General features: G+C 40.9%; 1 protein-coding gene across 1 annotated transcript in view; it reads right to left on the bottom strand.

Annotated features, from left to right (window-relative positions):
• The window catches only part of LOC126282379 (esterase SG1-like), a 29,700-nt gene that overhangs the window by 5,580 nt on the left and 7,483 nt on the right, over window positions 1-16,637 (bottom strand). Inside the window, exon 4 of the mRNA XM_049982037.1 lies at window positions 8,822-9,007. Within this exon, the coding sequence (XP_049837994.1) occupies window positions 8,822-9,007 (186 nt within the window). The remainder of the gene's footprint in view (window positions 1-8,821; window positions 9,008-16,637) is intronic.

The following is a 16,637-nucleotide window of genomic DNA, read 5'->3' as shown; positions in this document are numbered from 1 at the left end:
TTCTACAATTGAATTCATTGAGTTCATTTCAGAAGCCAGTCAAGCGCCAAAACAAGAAGAAAATAAGTTAGCGGCGGTATATTTTTCTGTGAAGGAAAATGCGTATTTTAGTGCTGAAAACAACCACCAAATACAAAATTGTCACTATTCAGTTGTTTCTTCATCAAAGCCAGAAACATAAGGGCCATATACATCAATACCTTCACCACAGGGATTTTTTTGATGTTGAAATAATTAGATTAAATAAAGATTTTCGTGTATTGGAAAATCGAGTGTGGTGTAAGAATGTACAAATCATACGACTCTGGGCAAACTTATTACCTGACGAGGAAATTGCCCGTCGTAACAATAACAGAAAGCAACAGAAATCTAGAAACTTAGTGACGCAATAAAATCATTTAAAAAAGTCATGCTGCATTCACATATTTTTAAAAAATTGGCCAAGAGTGAGTAGGACTTGCGCACAGAGGGTTCTCTGCAAACTTAATTCCGTTTATTTATGTATAGTACATTCATCCTGAGAATCAAGAATGTCAACGATTTTTACCTGTTTTCGATGTAGATACTAACAAGATATCGCTGTTGAGAATTCCAAGACCGTTTCAAAATCTTTACATTAGTTCCTCAGAATTAGACCAGACATACAAAAAGAAGCGAGCAGGGGACTTCATTTTATGTATGCAAATACAGAGCACTTAATAAAGCACTTTTATTTACTTACTAAAAGATAATTACAACTTACATGTTATGTTTATGTGCAGCAATGTTCATCTGCTATGCTTCTGACGGAAGATGAATGCAGTGTATATTTGCACTGCAAAAATATATTTTTAAGTGACATAATTACAGTTTAGCAATTTTCAGATTTTTCACTTTACTTGTACCGTGAAAACGTGCTTCTTGTGAAATTTTATGTTTCTATGTCAATGGGAAGTACCCTACAGAGTTTAAGGGGTGATTTTAGAGTAACAAAAGATGTGACGTAAATGGCCGTATCTTTTGAGTGCACTGACTTAGAACCTGAAAATTTTTACGTCGCCAATGGACCATAGACCACATGATATAAATTTGAACTCGATATGCCAATCTCTTCAAGTGAGAAAGGGGTCGTAATAGACAGACAGAAACGAAAAAAAAAAAAACTATTCGTGCTATATAACTGCAAATTCGCAATTTTCGGATTTTTTCCTTTACTTTTACTGTGAAATCATACGTCTTGACAAATTTCATGATTCTAGGTCGACGGGAAGTACGATATATATTTGATGAGTGAGTTTTCAAGTATCAAAATAGGTGACATAAATGGACATATCTATTGTCTGCACTGACTTAGAAGCTTAAAAGGTTTACATCGCTAATGAGCCATGCATCGTAGTATGCGACATGAATTTGAATCCGGTACGAAAATTTTTTCCGAGAAGAAGGGGTCTTGGCAGACCGACAGGTAAAGTGATAGACGGAGGAAAAATGAAAAAAAATTTTTTTTCTTGTTACGTAATTACAAATTAACATTTGTTCTTTGGGGCCCGTAGTGCAAAATATGTCTTTCAATGATATGATTGTTATGAATAAATCCAGTTACACTGCTATGTAAGTTGTTTGTATTTTATCTAATTCACGATGAGCCCATTCGGCAAATTGCCATCGTCAGGGCCTATGCAACATTGTTGCTGTCATGTCCTGTCTGTATTGGAATTATTACTATCTCCCAGGTGTACAGTGCAGTTGTATGCCGTTTTCCATATGTGCTATTTTTCTGACAGCTTGGATGATATGGAAAACAAGTAATATCCGACTTACAACTCCACTGTACATCTGGGAGAAAGTAATAATTCAAAAACAGACAGGACATGACAGCAACGATGTTACATAGCACCTGACGATAGCAATTTGCCGAAATGGACTCATCGTGAATTAGATAAAATATAAACAATTTACATAGCAGTGTAGCTGGATTTATTCATACAAATTAAAAATTTTCGGATTTTTTCCATTATTTTTACTGTGGAACCTTGCTTCTCGCCAAATTTCATGCTTCTAGGGGAGCGAGAAGTACCCTGTAGATTTTGGTGTGCGAGTTTTCGAGTTTCAAAATACGTGACATAAATGGCCATATCTTTTGACTGAAATGACTTATAATCTTAAAATTTTTACATTGCCAAGAAACCATAGACTTTAATATGTAGCATACATTATGAGTTGATGCATCTACCCACTCCTGAGAGAAATGATTCTGAACAGCCGGACAGATAGACACAATGACAATAAAGTGACCCTACATAGGTTTTATTTTTAACGGATAGAGGTACGGAACGCTAAAAAAGGTAGGATACTATATAATGAAAATCGGTAGCAAGATGGATGTACGAAAATGAATAGTTAGAGTACTCAATAAAATCATATTTTGTCAGAACGTTTTTCCTTCTGTCTTTGCACACGTTACATACATTTAACGAAGGTATATCAATGCAACATAGTATTAACGATAATACACTTCATCTTTTAAATTAAACGCTACAGAAGTTCTCAGAAATAGATAAACTTTTTATTCGCCAAGGGACGAGGTGTTCCCAATGGCGAACTTAATGGACTCTTATGACCATAATTTTGGATTCATAGGATAAGCGCATAAAGCCATTATCGTTGGTCATAGTGATTAACGGGGCCCTTTCCAGTTCTGAACTATTTCAAAAACAGATCAGGCAGAACCACAATTTTTGCTTTTATATTCTAAGATGCAGTTAACCGAATTACTGAGATTCATTGTAAAAAACGTATATGACTGCCAATCTTTTTCAGATTTTGTAGATGTGAGACAGTGTTTAGTTAACCCATGATAAGAACAGAAAGGGAAAAAAGTCTACTCTTACGAAATTAGCAAGTATCACAAAGAGTTTATTCAAATAAAGCTTCAGTTAATTTGTTGAATGGATTGGTAATGCTTCGTGAAAGAACACCCCTGAGGTCTATTCGACTGACTGCGAAAGAAAATAAAGGTTAATCCTGAAGGACACAAAAATACTTCTTAAAAATGAAGCTGAGTGTGTTGAGTGAGGTATGGCAGACAGTGCACTTCTTATTTGTGGCATCAAACCACCATCTGCTCCTGATACCTCAGAAGTTTGCCTACAAATTAAAGACCTTGTGGAATATTCAATTCTTACTTAATTAAAGAGCCTTTGTCCTTAAAGGAACGAGTTACAAGTTTTTCATCTGGATGTATTAGAGGCGCTAAAGTGATGGATATAATCAAGGAAATTTGTATATTATTATAGGAAAGATTGTTCTCTAGTACTAACTGTGTAAAGAACAATGTCCAACATTAAAATCATTATTAAGACTGGATGCAACAAACGTCAAAGGGCCAGATGTGCAATCCATACTTTCATGTGCAAAAGTTTAGTATTTCATCACAAACGAATGAAGTAAGTAGGCAATTCGTCATTTACATTACGTATTGAAGATAACATATCGCAGCTGGCTTCTCATTCATAAACCGCATTTTAACGCAATTTGTTTATAACGATATCGAGTTTCTCCGTGCTATAGGGGTAGCATGTTTGATTAGCAGTCAAAGGCTCAATCCACATATAGAAGGGGTCAGTGACATGCAGTGGAATGAAGATAAGGTTTTACGGTCAGATGAGTATAGGATAATGTGGCCAGCAGCAGAAAATGGTAAAACTGGAGTAGGATTCGTTATGAAGAGGAATGTAGGACAGGGAATGTGTTACTGTGAACAGTTCGGTGATAGGGTTGTTTTTATCAAAATCGATAGCAAATCAACACCAACAACGATAATTCAGGTATAAATGCCGACGTCGCAAGCTGAAGATGAGATAGAGAGTGGAGGATATGGCCTTGGGACAAGGAGTGAGAGAGGAGACAGACTAATTGAGTTCTGCAATAAATTTCAGCTAATAGTAGCAAATACTATGTTCCAGAATCAGAAGAGGAGGATGTATACTGGGAAAAGGCCGAGTGACACGGGTAGGCAGAGATTCCCACATCAGATACTTTATTATAAGTCGTACCCAGGAGCATATATAGACTCAGATCATATTGTAGCAGTAATGAAGAGTTGGCTGAAGCTTAAGACATTAGTCACAAGGAATCAACACGGAAAGGGGTTGGATACGGTGACCATTGGTAACAGAAGAAATATTTCAGTTGATAGGTTAAATGTTGAGGGAAATGCAGGAATACAGAAATACAAGTCGCTGAGGAATGAAATAAATAGGAAGTGCTCCGAAGCTAAGACGAAATACCTGCATGAAAAATGTGAAGAAATCGAAAAGATATGATTGTCGGAAGGACTGACTCAACTTACAGGAAAGTCAAAACAACTTTCGGTGAAACTGAAAGCAAGGGTGGTAACACTAAGAGTGCAGTGGGAATTCCACTGTTAAATGGAGAGGAGAGAGCGGATAGGTGGAAAGAGTACATTGAAGGCCTCTGTCAGAGGGAAGATCTGTTTGAAGTGATAGAAGAAGAAACAGCAGACGATTTAGAGGAGACAGGTGATCCAATATTAGAATCAGAATTTAAGAGAGCTTTGGAGGACTTACGATCAAATAAGGCAGAAAGGGTAGATAACATTCCATCAGAATTTCTAACATCATTGGGAGAAGTGGTATGCTGGTGTGTAGAATGCATGTGTCTGGCGACATATCACCTGACTTTCGGAAAAATATCATCCACACAATTCCGAAGACTGTAAGAGCTGACAAGTGCGAAACTATTCGCACAATCAGCATGACAGCACATGCATCCAAATTGCTGACAACAGTAACACATAGAAGAATGGAAAAGTAAGTTGAGGACGTGTTAGATGACGACCAGTTTGCCTTTCGGAAAGGTAAAGGCACCAGAGGGGAAAGTCTGATGTTGCGATTGTTAGTGGAAGCAAGACCAAAGAAAAATCAAGACTTGTTCATAGGTTTTATACACCTGGAAAAGGGTTCGAAAATATAAAATGGTGCAAGATATTCGAAATTCTAAGAAAAATTGGGGTACGCTATAGGGAGATATAGGTAATTTAGGACGTCGCCTAGTACGGTGGTGCAGGTCTCCCCCATCGTCCCGTACGCTCCTCGGTGTATGGGACCTCATCATCATCATCAGTTAATATACGATATGTACAAGAGCCAAAAGGGAATAATAAGGGTGGACGACCAAGAACGAATTGCTCGGATTGATAATGTTGAAAGCCAAAGCTAAAGGGATAAAAATAATGATAAATTGACAATAAAGCTGAAAATTTACAAAATCAAACATGTTAAAACTACCAGTCAAAATAATTAAAGGAAATAAAATCAAAGCCAATCTAATTGTTTGAGCAACAGAACGCAGGGAACCTAACAAAGAATAATTTGAATTAGAAGACCAAGCAGCAATTATAACAGAAAATACCTATCTAGTACATCATAAAAAACAAAAAACCATAAGCGAAGGAACACATGGAAGTTAAGTAAGGAAAAATTACTCAGACAGCCAAAGAAATTATTAAATTAAAAACAGGAGAAAAATAATACTGTTCAATCTGTACATCGAAGAAGCAATGGTGAAAATGAATGAAAGGTACAGGAGTGTAATTAAAAGACAAGATGAAAGGAGATCAATGTTACGATTCGCTGATGACAGTGCTAGCCTGAGTGAAAGTGAAGTAGAATTACATAATCTGGTGATTGGAATGAACAATTGAATGAGTAAATCGAAGAAAGACGAAAGTAAGGAGAAGTTCCAGAAAAGAGAACAGCGAGTAGCTTAACATTCAAATGACTTTTGCTACCTAGACAGCAAACAAACCACGACGGATAGAACAAGGAGGACATCAAAGGCAGACTAGCACTGGCAAAAAAGACATTCCCAGCCAATAGAAGTATTGTAGTATAGGACTTAATGTGAAGAAGAAATTTCTGAGAATGTACGTTTGGAGCATTGCACTGCATGGTAGTGAAACATGGACTATGGGAAAACCGAAACAGAAGATATCTGAAGCATTTGAGATGTGGTGCTACAGACGAATATTGAAAATTAGGTGCACTGATAAGATAAGGAATGAGGAGAATCTGTGCAGAATCGGAGAGGAAAGAAAAATGTTGAAAACACTGACAAGGAGAAGGGGCAGGATGACAAGACATCTGTAAAATATCAGGTAATGACTTCCATGGTGCTAGAGAGCTGCAGAGGGCAAAAACTGTAGTAGGAGACAGAGATTGGAATACATCCAGCAAATAATTGAAGGCGTAGGTTGCAAATTCTACTCTGAAGAGGTTGGCACAGGAGAGGAATTCATGGATAGAAGCATCAAACTGACTCAAAAAAAAAAGTAGAGGAAGAAGGCGAGTGTCGGAATTTTTCAGTGACAGGATTGTAGCGTACCTGGACCATACTTTAAGTTCTCCATTGTTACTGCATGTGTTGGTGAGGATCCAACGACAGTCGTGCGGAGGACACATTGATCGCTCAGCTGTGACCATGATACAGCGACGATCAGTACACTGAGACATGACATGGACTTGTTTGCTCCAAGATAAATATCCATATGGGTAGTGCAACGATTTCTAAGCATTGCGGATAACAGTACAGAGATCATCATTTAAGACTCCTTTGAGCGTCAACACAGAGAGGCGCGCCGCCAGTGCTATGCTGAACGACAACAATGAGAGAGGATGAAGATAGCATCCACTCAGCTGTGCATTATCAAATCGACGATCAGTAGCTTGAGTCATGAAATTGGCTTGTTTACAGCAAGATAGGCAGCCACGTGGACATTGGGACGATATCTAGGCACTGTGGACTGACAGAACAGGGACCATTGTTGCGGTCTAGTTTGACACGTTAGCATCGACAGGTTCGCCAATAATTTAGCGCCGAACGACAACACTGGGAGAGGATGGATAAACTGACTGGTAGGCTATGCACTATCATACAGCTACAATGAGTGCCTTGAGTCATGAAATGCACTTGTTTGCACCAAGAGAAGTATCCACACAGACAGTGCAACGATGTCCAAGCACCGTGGACTGACCATATAGTGACCATTCCTGCGGTGTCATTTGGCATGTCAGCACCGAGAGGCGCGCTGACAATGATACGCTAAACAATGACACTGGAAACAGGCGTTTCACAACGTTTTTTGATGCACGCCTCTGGTCACCGTTTGGCATCATGCCATCCAGTGTGAGTTGGGATTGATAATCAGCCGATTTCGAAATATTGGTGCTGTGCTAATCTTCGAACCCCCTAATCACTTACAGATTTAAACATGTGTTCTTCCTAGTAAACTGTTCATATACAATAAGTTAAATTTAGTTATATGTTGGTCTTCTCGGTGATGCAGTTTTGATGGCCATCGGAGTAAAATAAAAGCTTGAAAATGTCTGAAAATGATTTTTACTTCAATCAATGTTATTGTTGATACATAACATTTACCAAGACTCAACAGAAAACTTTAATGCAGTCAGTGTGCATGGTGCGAATGCATAAGGTTTGAGAATCTTAACTGGAAGAACTACATGCCACATAAAAAAGTGAGAGGATAGTTGAATGTTTGGCGGTAGGATGATTAATGATTTGAGGACAGGAAGATCATTGCCATTGTGTTTGTTGATTTTTCTGCTCACTGCGATAAAGTGAGTCACAAGAAACTTCCAACGAAACTCGATTAGCCGACAAAAGGTTTTACAGGATTCTGCCAATGAATCCTGATCAATTGACAAAAGATTCTTACTTTGCGTATCTTATCAGTGTCTCTCATTAAAGCGGTTATTTTATGACAGTATTCTCACGGAAAAAAGAACAGTAGATGGCAATTGTAGAAAAATAATTTTCCCAACACACTGTTCTCGATCTATTCTCGTGCAACATATACACAAATGACTAGGTCATTAAATGAACGACAATACAGATCATTTGCGTTTATGGTACTGTGAAAGCTACACAAGACATAAATTCTTAAGAAGTGAAACAGTAACTTACACTGAAAGAAGAATTATGGAAGTAATACAATGGAGATTTCCTCAAGATTTACTTATCAAATACGTAATGATGGGCATTCCATCGTCAAAATAAGAACACAGACTGAACGTTGAATGTATCTTAGGTTGATGACGAACAGTGAAACAATTACTGCCTGAAAAATCTTGAGTTTGTACTGATATTCAGACAACACTGTCTGTAGAGAAGAAGAAACTTCTTAAAAATGTTTATTTCACTATTTATATTTTACATACAGTCAAGTGGCGAAAATATCTTTTCGAATATTTTACCTGACTGTGGTTCCAGAAAATGAAAAGAAAATCATCTGCAACAACAGCTTAGCTGGAAAGGCTCGAGGAACAGCCCTAAGTGCTTAGAACATCTGCCTTGTCAATCTGCTCCTCCACAACTGATTATGGCGGAAAGCCTCGAGGTTCAGTTAACACCCGAAACTTTTTTGATTCATAATACATCTAATAGAAAACTTTAACAGGTGCAATAAACTTTAAGGAATTAGGAAGGAAGGATAGGAATGCTGAAAAGAACGACGAAATGCATAGCAGTGTCGGGAAACACTAACGTTGGCAAGAGTTATCTTCTTCAGTTACGTACTCCACATGAACGCCGATAGTTGTTGACAGGAAAGAAAAAAAATGCTGATATGAAGGGATTGAAGCATATGTCGATAATGGTGAAAATTTAAGTAAAGCTGGCCATACCGAAAACAAAGAAAGAATGAAATGTTTGCATTCCACCCATTTCCTTTTCCTATCTTTTTTAGGAGTCTTCCAATTCTAGAACGAAGGTTTATGGTCTTGATAGCCCGGGAGGTACTCACCCTTGGTCGCAGGCGAAAGGAAGAGATGTGACGTGGAGCCGCCGCCTGCGCTCTCCCCAAAGATGGCGACCCTGCTGGGATCCCCGCCGAAGGCTGCTATGTTCCTCTGCACCCACTGCAGGGCCAGCACCTGGTCCTTGAACCCGGCATTGCCCGGGATATCTTCGTTCTGTAGGCTCAGGAACCCTGCCACACACGAACTATCAGACTTCAACTGCTTTGTTTATTGAATACACAAGTTTCTTTATCATCTGGTTTCTGGTTTTGCTGCTCTGAAATAAAATTACAGTATCCAACAGGATAGGTAGTACTCACCAGAAAAATAATCTTAGAAGTCCTGTAAGCCATAATTGGGAGACGATTCTTTGCTGTGCTCAGAGTCATCAATATTAGATTCTAAATTGTGTTGGTTAAAGGTGTTGAACATGAATACGTAATGGATGCTCAAGGCACAAAGTGACTTATGATTTTTTAGAATCAAATGGATTGGATTATTGGTTCGTACAGGGCAGTGAAATTTTTAATGTAGTTTCTCCTTTCAGACAAACGAGTGGACCATGTATCCCTTCCTGCAATGGTTCGTCCTGGTTCTACAAGGTATCTTTTCTATGTGCCAACATGTTGTTCAAAGAAATAGTGATTTGTGAATTTGTCTATGAAGATTATACTTTATTAGATAGCAGTATATCTTAAATCAAAAAATATAAGCTAAACAAATATCTGAATGTACTATACAGTCACAATGAATGAATCCAAAGCCATTCTAGACTACGTATGGAACAATTCACTCAAGTGATACCAGAAAACTTGAATGAATCACAGTTCTTAAATGTCAACCTGGAAACAAATTAAAATTCTTCGGTGTTTTATATTCGTATCTGAGAAGACAGGTGAAATAAATTTTTATTGTTATCTTTGCTGTGTGGTGTAGAAGATAATGTGTAAAAAATAGTTTTGAAATTAATTAATTCGAAAAGAAACGAGCCAGACCCAGTAAAATGAAAATTGCCGAAGGAGTCGCAGTGCTATTTGCAACAGAAGAAGATGTGGTCCCTATAACAGATCCCTAAGTCGTCACTAGAGAGACATGGTCGCATAACCACGTGACGTCAGAGCGACGCGCACGCGTCCACCGACCGTTGCACCCAGTCGTGCTGGAAACAGAAAAATGATGGCTTCAAAGGAAGAGTAAAAAAGTGTAGTGGTATTCGTTACAGAGGAAGGGGCGTAGGGAACAGAAATTCGTCGAAGAATGATACGAAGAACACTGAATGCTCGTTCCAATACCAAAGCTCAATCCGATCCCTACATACCAAAGCGCAATCCGATCTCTACACTGCATATACAAACTCCGCATGTCATCATATGTTGCGCGGCGCAAGGTACCTTTAATCGCTATAGTCACCTACTTTCCTATTCCACTCACAAAAGGAGCGATTGAAGAATGGTCTTTCTACACTTCCTTCCATTCTTCCATATTACATTAATAGTCGACTATGTGGAAACTGATGAAATATCAAGTCCACCGAGTAGCCAAGTATTTTTATGGCGTCTGGACATCTGAACTTCTTCATAGATGTCTCTATGAACTCTAGGAACCCGGTTTCTCCTGTTTGACAATGTCCAAGATTTGTAAGACATCGTATACGAAAGTGCGGAGCGGGTTTGACATGAATGATGCTTCCGTACAAGTACTGATTTGCGGTCAAGGGATCGCCTCCATTTTGATGCATCAGTCTTCCCGCGCTGAGAACATGGTACAGAATCCTGTAAAACATGGACGTTAATAGTGTTTATATACAGATTTGCTGAATTGTTACTTCAATGACTTAGAAATACGAATCTGGTGGGCTGGTTTCTTGTAATTTCCTTTATAACTAGCAGTCTGATACAAGCACTGTCTGTACACTCTTTGTAGTTTCCTATATTTTCATCACTTCTCTTAATTGTAAATTCCTACAAAGAACAACAATGGAGTTAAAGATGTGGCTTTCATGAAATATTGTACGTTAAACTGAAGCGTTAGTTATCATTGGAGCATTCGTTTGTATATTCATGTAGTCAGTAGTAAAGTAAGACATTCGAAACCCTTCTTACTTCAAAATCTGTCCTATTATTGACTGTTCTTATAATTTTGTGATTGTTAAGATTCAAAGATTTAAAAATACAGCATTGTGAGCAATTGTATATAAGCCACGATTCTTCCATCCTCAAGAAAAAGACTTTCGTTTGGTAATGAAGTTGTTGTGGTCATCAGTCCGAAGAATGGTTTGACGCAGCTCTCCATCCTGATCTGTCCTGTGCAAGTATAGCTCTGCATAACTGCTGCAACCTACATCTAAACTTCCTTAATGTAATCTAGCGTTGATCTTCCTCTGTACTTTTAGCATTTTTAGCGTCCCCCCTGACACCCACTCACCCAAAAAAGCACACACACATACACACACACACACATACACACACACTTCCCTTCAATACTAAAGTGATGAATCCCGACGTCTCATGACATATCCTATAAAACAATGCCTCCCTAATCACTGTTTGCTGTGGGACAGTGCAAACTGAAGGAGGATAAATTCAGTACTGGCCATTAAAATTGCTACACCACGAATATGACGTGCTACAGACGCGAAATTTAACCGACAGGATGAAGATACTGTGATATGCAAATGATCAGCTTTTCAGAGCATTCACACAAGGTTAGCGCCGGTGGCCACACCTACAACGTGCTGACATGAGCAAAGTTTCCAACGGTTTTCTCATACACAAACAGCAGGTGACCGGCGTTGCCTGGTGAAACGTTGTTGTGATGCCTCGTGTAAAGAGGAGAAATGCATACCATCACGTTTCCGACTTTGATAAAGGTCGGATTGTAGCCTATCGCGATTGCGGTTTATCGTATCGCGACATTGCTGCTCACGTTGGTCGAGATCCAATGACTGTTAGCAGAATATGGAATCGGTTGGTTCAGTACTGGATCCCAACGGCCTCTTATCACTAGCAGTCGAGATGACAGGCATCTTATCCGCATGGCTGTAACGGATAGTGTAGCCACGTCTCGACCCCTGAGTCAACAGATGGGGACGTATGGAAGACAATAACCATCTGCACGAGCAGTTCGCAGCAACATAGACTATCAGCTCGGAGACCATGGCTGTGGTTACCCTTGACGCTACATCACAGACAGGAGCGCCTGCGATGGTGTACTCAACGACGAACCTGGGTGCACGAATGGCAAAACATCATTTTTTTCGATGAATCCAGGTTTTGTTTACAGCATCCTGATGGTCGCATCCGTGTTTAGCGACATCGCGGTGAACGCACATTGGAAGCGTGTATTTGTCATCGCCATACTGGCGTTTCACCCAGTGTGATGGTATGGGGTGCTTTAGTTGACACGTCTCGGTCACACCTTGTTCGCATTGACGGCACTTTGAACAGGGGACGTTACATTTCAGATGTTTTATGACTCGTGGCTCTACCCCTCATTCGATCCCTGCGAAACCCTACACTTCAGCAGGACAATGCACGACCGCATGTTGCAGGTCCTGTACGGGCCTTTCTGGATACAGAAAATGTTCGACTGCTGCCCTGGCCAGCACATTCTCCACATCTCCCACCAACTGAAAACGTCCGGTCAATGGTGGCCGAGCAACTGGCTCGTCACAATACGCCAGTCACTACTCTTGATGAACTGTGCTATGGTGTTGAAGCTGCATGGGCAGCTGTACCTGTACACGCCATCCAAGCTCTGTTTGACTCAATGCCCAGGCGTATCAAGGCCGTTATTACGGCCAGAGGTGGTTGTTCTGGGTACTGATTTCTCAGGATCTATGCACCCATATTGCGTGAAAATTTAATCACATGTCAATTCTAGTATAATATACTAGTCCAATGGATACCCGTTTATCATCTGCATTTTTGTTTTCGGTGTAGCAATTTTAATAGCCAGTAGTGTACAGTAGTAGTATAGCGTGCTAGTCACTGATGAGACAAAACATTAAGACCACCTGTTTGTCTGTTTGTCTGTCTTTGGAGCGAAATACATCACTGATTCTGCGTATCAGTTTGAGGTACGTTTGTGGAGGTATGTAGCATTTCATGTTTACGCACAGGTCATGTAATTCGCTTAAATAACGTGCCACTGATTTGCGTACGCTGTGAGGGCGATCGATAGTGGCCCAGATGGTTTCTATAGGAATTACATCAGGCGAATCTGGTCGCCGAGATATCAACGTGAGTTCACTATAATGGAGCTTTAACCACTGTAGTACGGTTATAGCTTCGAGACACGGATAATTATATTGCTGAAAGATGACATCGTCATCGGGGAAGGAATAAAGCATGAAGGGATGCAGATGGTTCGCAGCTGTCAGCGTGTCTTCGATTACTACCACAGATCCCACGCAAGCGCAAGGGAATGTCTCCCACACCATAATACAGCTCCTACTAGCCTGCATTCGCAGCCTGCTGCACATTTCTGGTCACCGTTCACCTCGATTTCGGCGTTTGTGTAGACGACCATCGACCTAGTGTTACAAAAATATGATTCACCTGAAGAGCCGACACGTTCCCATTGACTGACCGTCGAATTCCTATAGTCCCGTGCCAACTGCAATCGTAATTATCGATATCTTTGCGTTAACACGCTAACATGTCTGGGTAGTCTGCTGCGGAGCTCCATGTTCAACGATGAACGCTATGATCCGAAACACTTGTGCGTACACCAGCATTGTGCTGTTTTGGCAAACATGCCACACATGACCATCTATCCTACTTAGAGAACAGACAATCCTCCGATCCCCAAGTTCTATGTTGTGGATGTTCAACCATTTAGTACCTAGCGGTAATTTCACTCTCCTTGTACCTCTTTCCGTAGATGCTCACGACAGTAGCATGTGAAGATTCGTCCAGCTCGCCGTTTTCAAGATACTCGTTCACAGGTTTGCCTAATAATAATCTGTCATTTGACAAAGTCGCTTATGTCAGTGTATTTTCCCAATTGCAGCCCTTATCTTCGTTATGGTGCTCCCCCATACGTCTGCGGTGCGAATACATACTTTAGTTACCGTGTCACGTGGCCGCAACGTCACCAGGCGGCATCCATCGTCGTGGTGGACAGTCGTCGGAATATTCTGGCTTATCAGTGTAAGCATAGTAATGCTTAGCTGACTTAGACGTAGCTGCAGTAGTTCAGTGTGTCCCGTGTCTGGAATAACGTGAAGCTGTTGATGACCGCGACGTGGCAGTAGCGATAGGTTTGGGGAGCCTCTTAATGTCAGCCCATTTTATCGCGGCCTGATCGTCGGCGCCTGACGTGTGGTACTCTCCGGCTTCGAGATAAAGCAGACACTGGTGTTACACGTCACACTGCGCCCAGGGTCTGTCAGTTCGGGCAAAAAGGCGCCCAACTCACCTGTCTCTGGCACCAAATTGTGGTTGACAGGCGACGTTGATTTCTATACAGAATTGTGAGAGTGGGTAGTCGCGCCTTGGGCAGCAAATCGCTTGCCAATCAATTCTTGGTCGTCCGCCCCCAGTAGCTGAGTGGTCAGCGCGACAGAATGTCAATCCCGGCTGGGTCGGAGATTTTCTCCACTCAGAGACAGGGTGTTGTTTGTGCTCATCATCATCATTTCATCCTTATCGACGCGCAAGTCGCCGAAGTTGCGTCAGATCGAAAGACTTGCTTCCGGCGAACGGTCTACCCGACGGGAGGCCCTAGTCACACGATCAGTAAATACTTGGTCAACTAAAATTGGTAATCAGTCATTATCCAGAACCATCTCCTCTCTACGACGTACAAGACCTACCACATCATATGTGTACCTTTGCTCTCTACACGTCACAGACAAACTGGCTTAGGTACAGAGCACCGTCATTGAACTTGGAGAAAGTTTGGCTGAGCAGCTACGACAAGATACCTATCGAGGTCCATTTTGTTAGTGCTTTCTTTGCAGTTCCCCACTCCGCCTATTCTTCTCAGCTAACAATGTTTTCTCCAAATGAGTTTGTGTCCAATACCATCTATTAATTTATTTGGGTTCTTTTTACGTCTATGTCGACTTATCAGTTCCAGTTTACAGCTTTAACTCGTTGCGTTCATGTTTCACTTTTGTAGGTAAATCTTCTATTTTAAATGTCTAAGGCGAGGTTGGATAATTTTGTTGGTGTTTTCCCGCATTTTAGTCTATAGCTAGTTACCATTTTGATCAGACTGAGTCTCTTTCTCATGATATTGCTTTCCGCTTTCAAAATATTTTCATATCATCTTTCATGTGAAGGGTAAGACTTTCACTGGCACACAGTGCTTCTGACTTGATAACTGTGTTTTAGTACACCATTTTTGGTGTGTGGAGAGTCGTTTTGTGTTGTAGATGTCGTGAGTTCTTTCGAAGTCCCCCTTAAATTTGTGTAGGCGAGTTCTCTGTGCCGTTTTTCGCTCATCACGTTCATGGATCTCGCTTAGCTACTCCCTGGGTTTGGTCATACGTTGTGGGCAGTTTCTGTATGAAGAGTTCTGACAACACTAACTTTTTGGTGAAGGAAACACGTAACTTATGTTTCCTTGTAATGGTCTCGTGAGTTTCTAAACGGACAGAATAAGAAATGGGATTAAAATTTTTATCTTTCATTGTGTTCTATTTCGCCGTCGCACTGTTTCTCGCTCATTTAATTCCGTGTAGGTGTTTTTCCTCTAATTTCGTAAAGGTATCAACAGAAAATGCAAAACTGGATTCTTTGGCGGCCGATGGATAAAGTGTACGTTGCTGAGCAATTTTACCGCGAGGCTGCAAGGATAGTAGACAGGGGACATGTCGATACCAGGACATAAAGTCTTTGCGAATTTCAATTCCGTAAACTCAGATGGTCAGTAACTACGCGTCGCAGACAGACTCCTGAACAATATAAGCAGATGTCAGCATTTGGGAGAGGACGGATGTAAGGTGAACGAATGCCAAACACAGCGTCTGCAAGGAAGCTGTTGACTAGAGAGACGACAGAACCTCAGGACCGAGCAGTTGTGAGACAGGTCCTGACAACCGCGGATTTATCATCATCGATCCGAAGTGTGGTTGGGGCTTCAGTGACCACGAGGACCATTAATAGGCGGATTACAGAAAGGGATCTGAGATCACGGCGTACCTTTGCGCGAACTACCATTGACCTCCATACACCAACAAGCCCGCATGCAGTGGTGTTGGACAATTTCGACCGGGAATCTCATTGACTGGAGTGGAATTCTGTTCCGTTATGAACCCTGCTTCGGACTGAGCCCGCCATATGATCCTACAACCAGGAGTAATGGTCTGGTGTACCATTTCATTTTAAAACAGAACCCCTTTGGTTGCCATCCTTGGTACACAGCACAGCACAGCACAGATGATATTTTACGCACCATTTGGTTGCCTTTTATGGCAAGTCCTCCTGGGCTTAAATTTCAGCAAGATTATGCGCATCAGAACACGACAATGATTTCTACTGCATGTCTTCGTGCTTGCCAAACCATACCTTACCCAAGAAAACACTAGCTTGGCCCACAAGGGCTCCGAATCTCTCCCCAAATGAGAATGCTTGCAGCATAATTGGCGGGACCCTCCGACCAGCTCGGGATTTTGTCGACTTAATGCGCCAGTTGGACCGAACTGTGCACGATATCCTTCAGGAGCACATGGAACAATCCTATCAATCATTGACAAGACTTATTGCTTGCATATGGGCCAGAGGTGAACTAACGCTTTATTTACTTGCTCAATTTGTGGTGAAGCTCTTTCTCTTGAATAAATTTTTTCTCAAATTGTAATCATTTGTTTGT

The sequence above is a fragment of the Schistocerca gregaria genome, chromosome 7 (assembly GCF_023897955.1).
Source record: "Schistocerca gregaria isolate iqSchGreg1 chromosome 7, iqSchGreg1.2, whole genome shotgun sequence".
NCBI classification, from domain to species: Eukaryota; Metazoa; Arthropoda; class Insecta; order Orthoptera; family Acrididae; genus Schistocerca; species Schistocerca gregaria.
The sequence above is the reverse complement of the archived record's forward strand: the minus strand, read 5'-3'. Positions and strand labels throughout refer to the sequence as shown.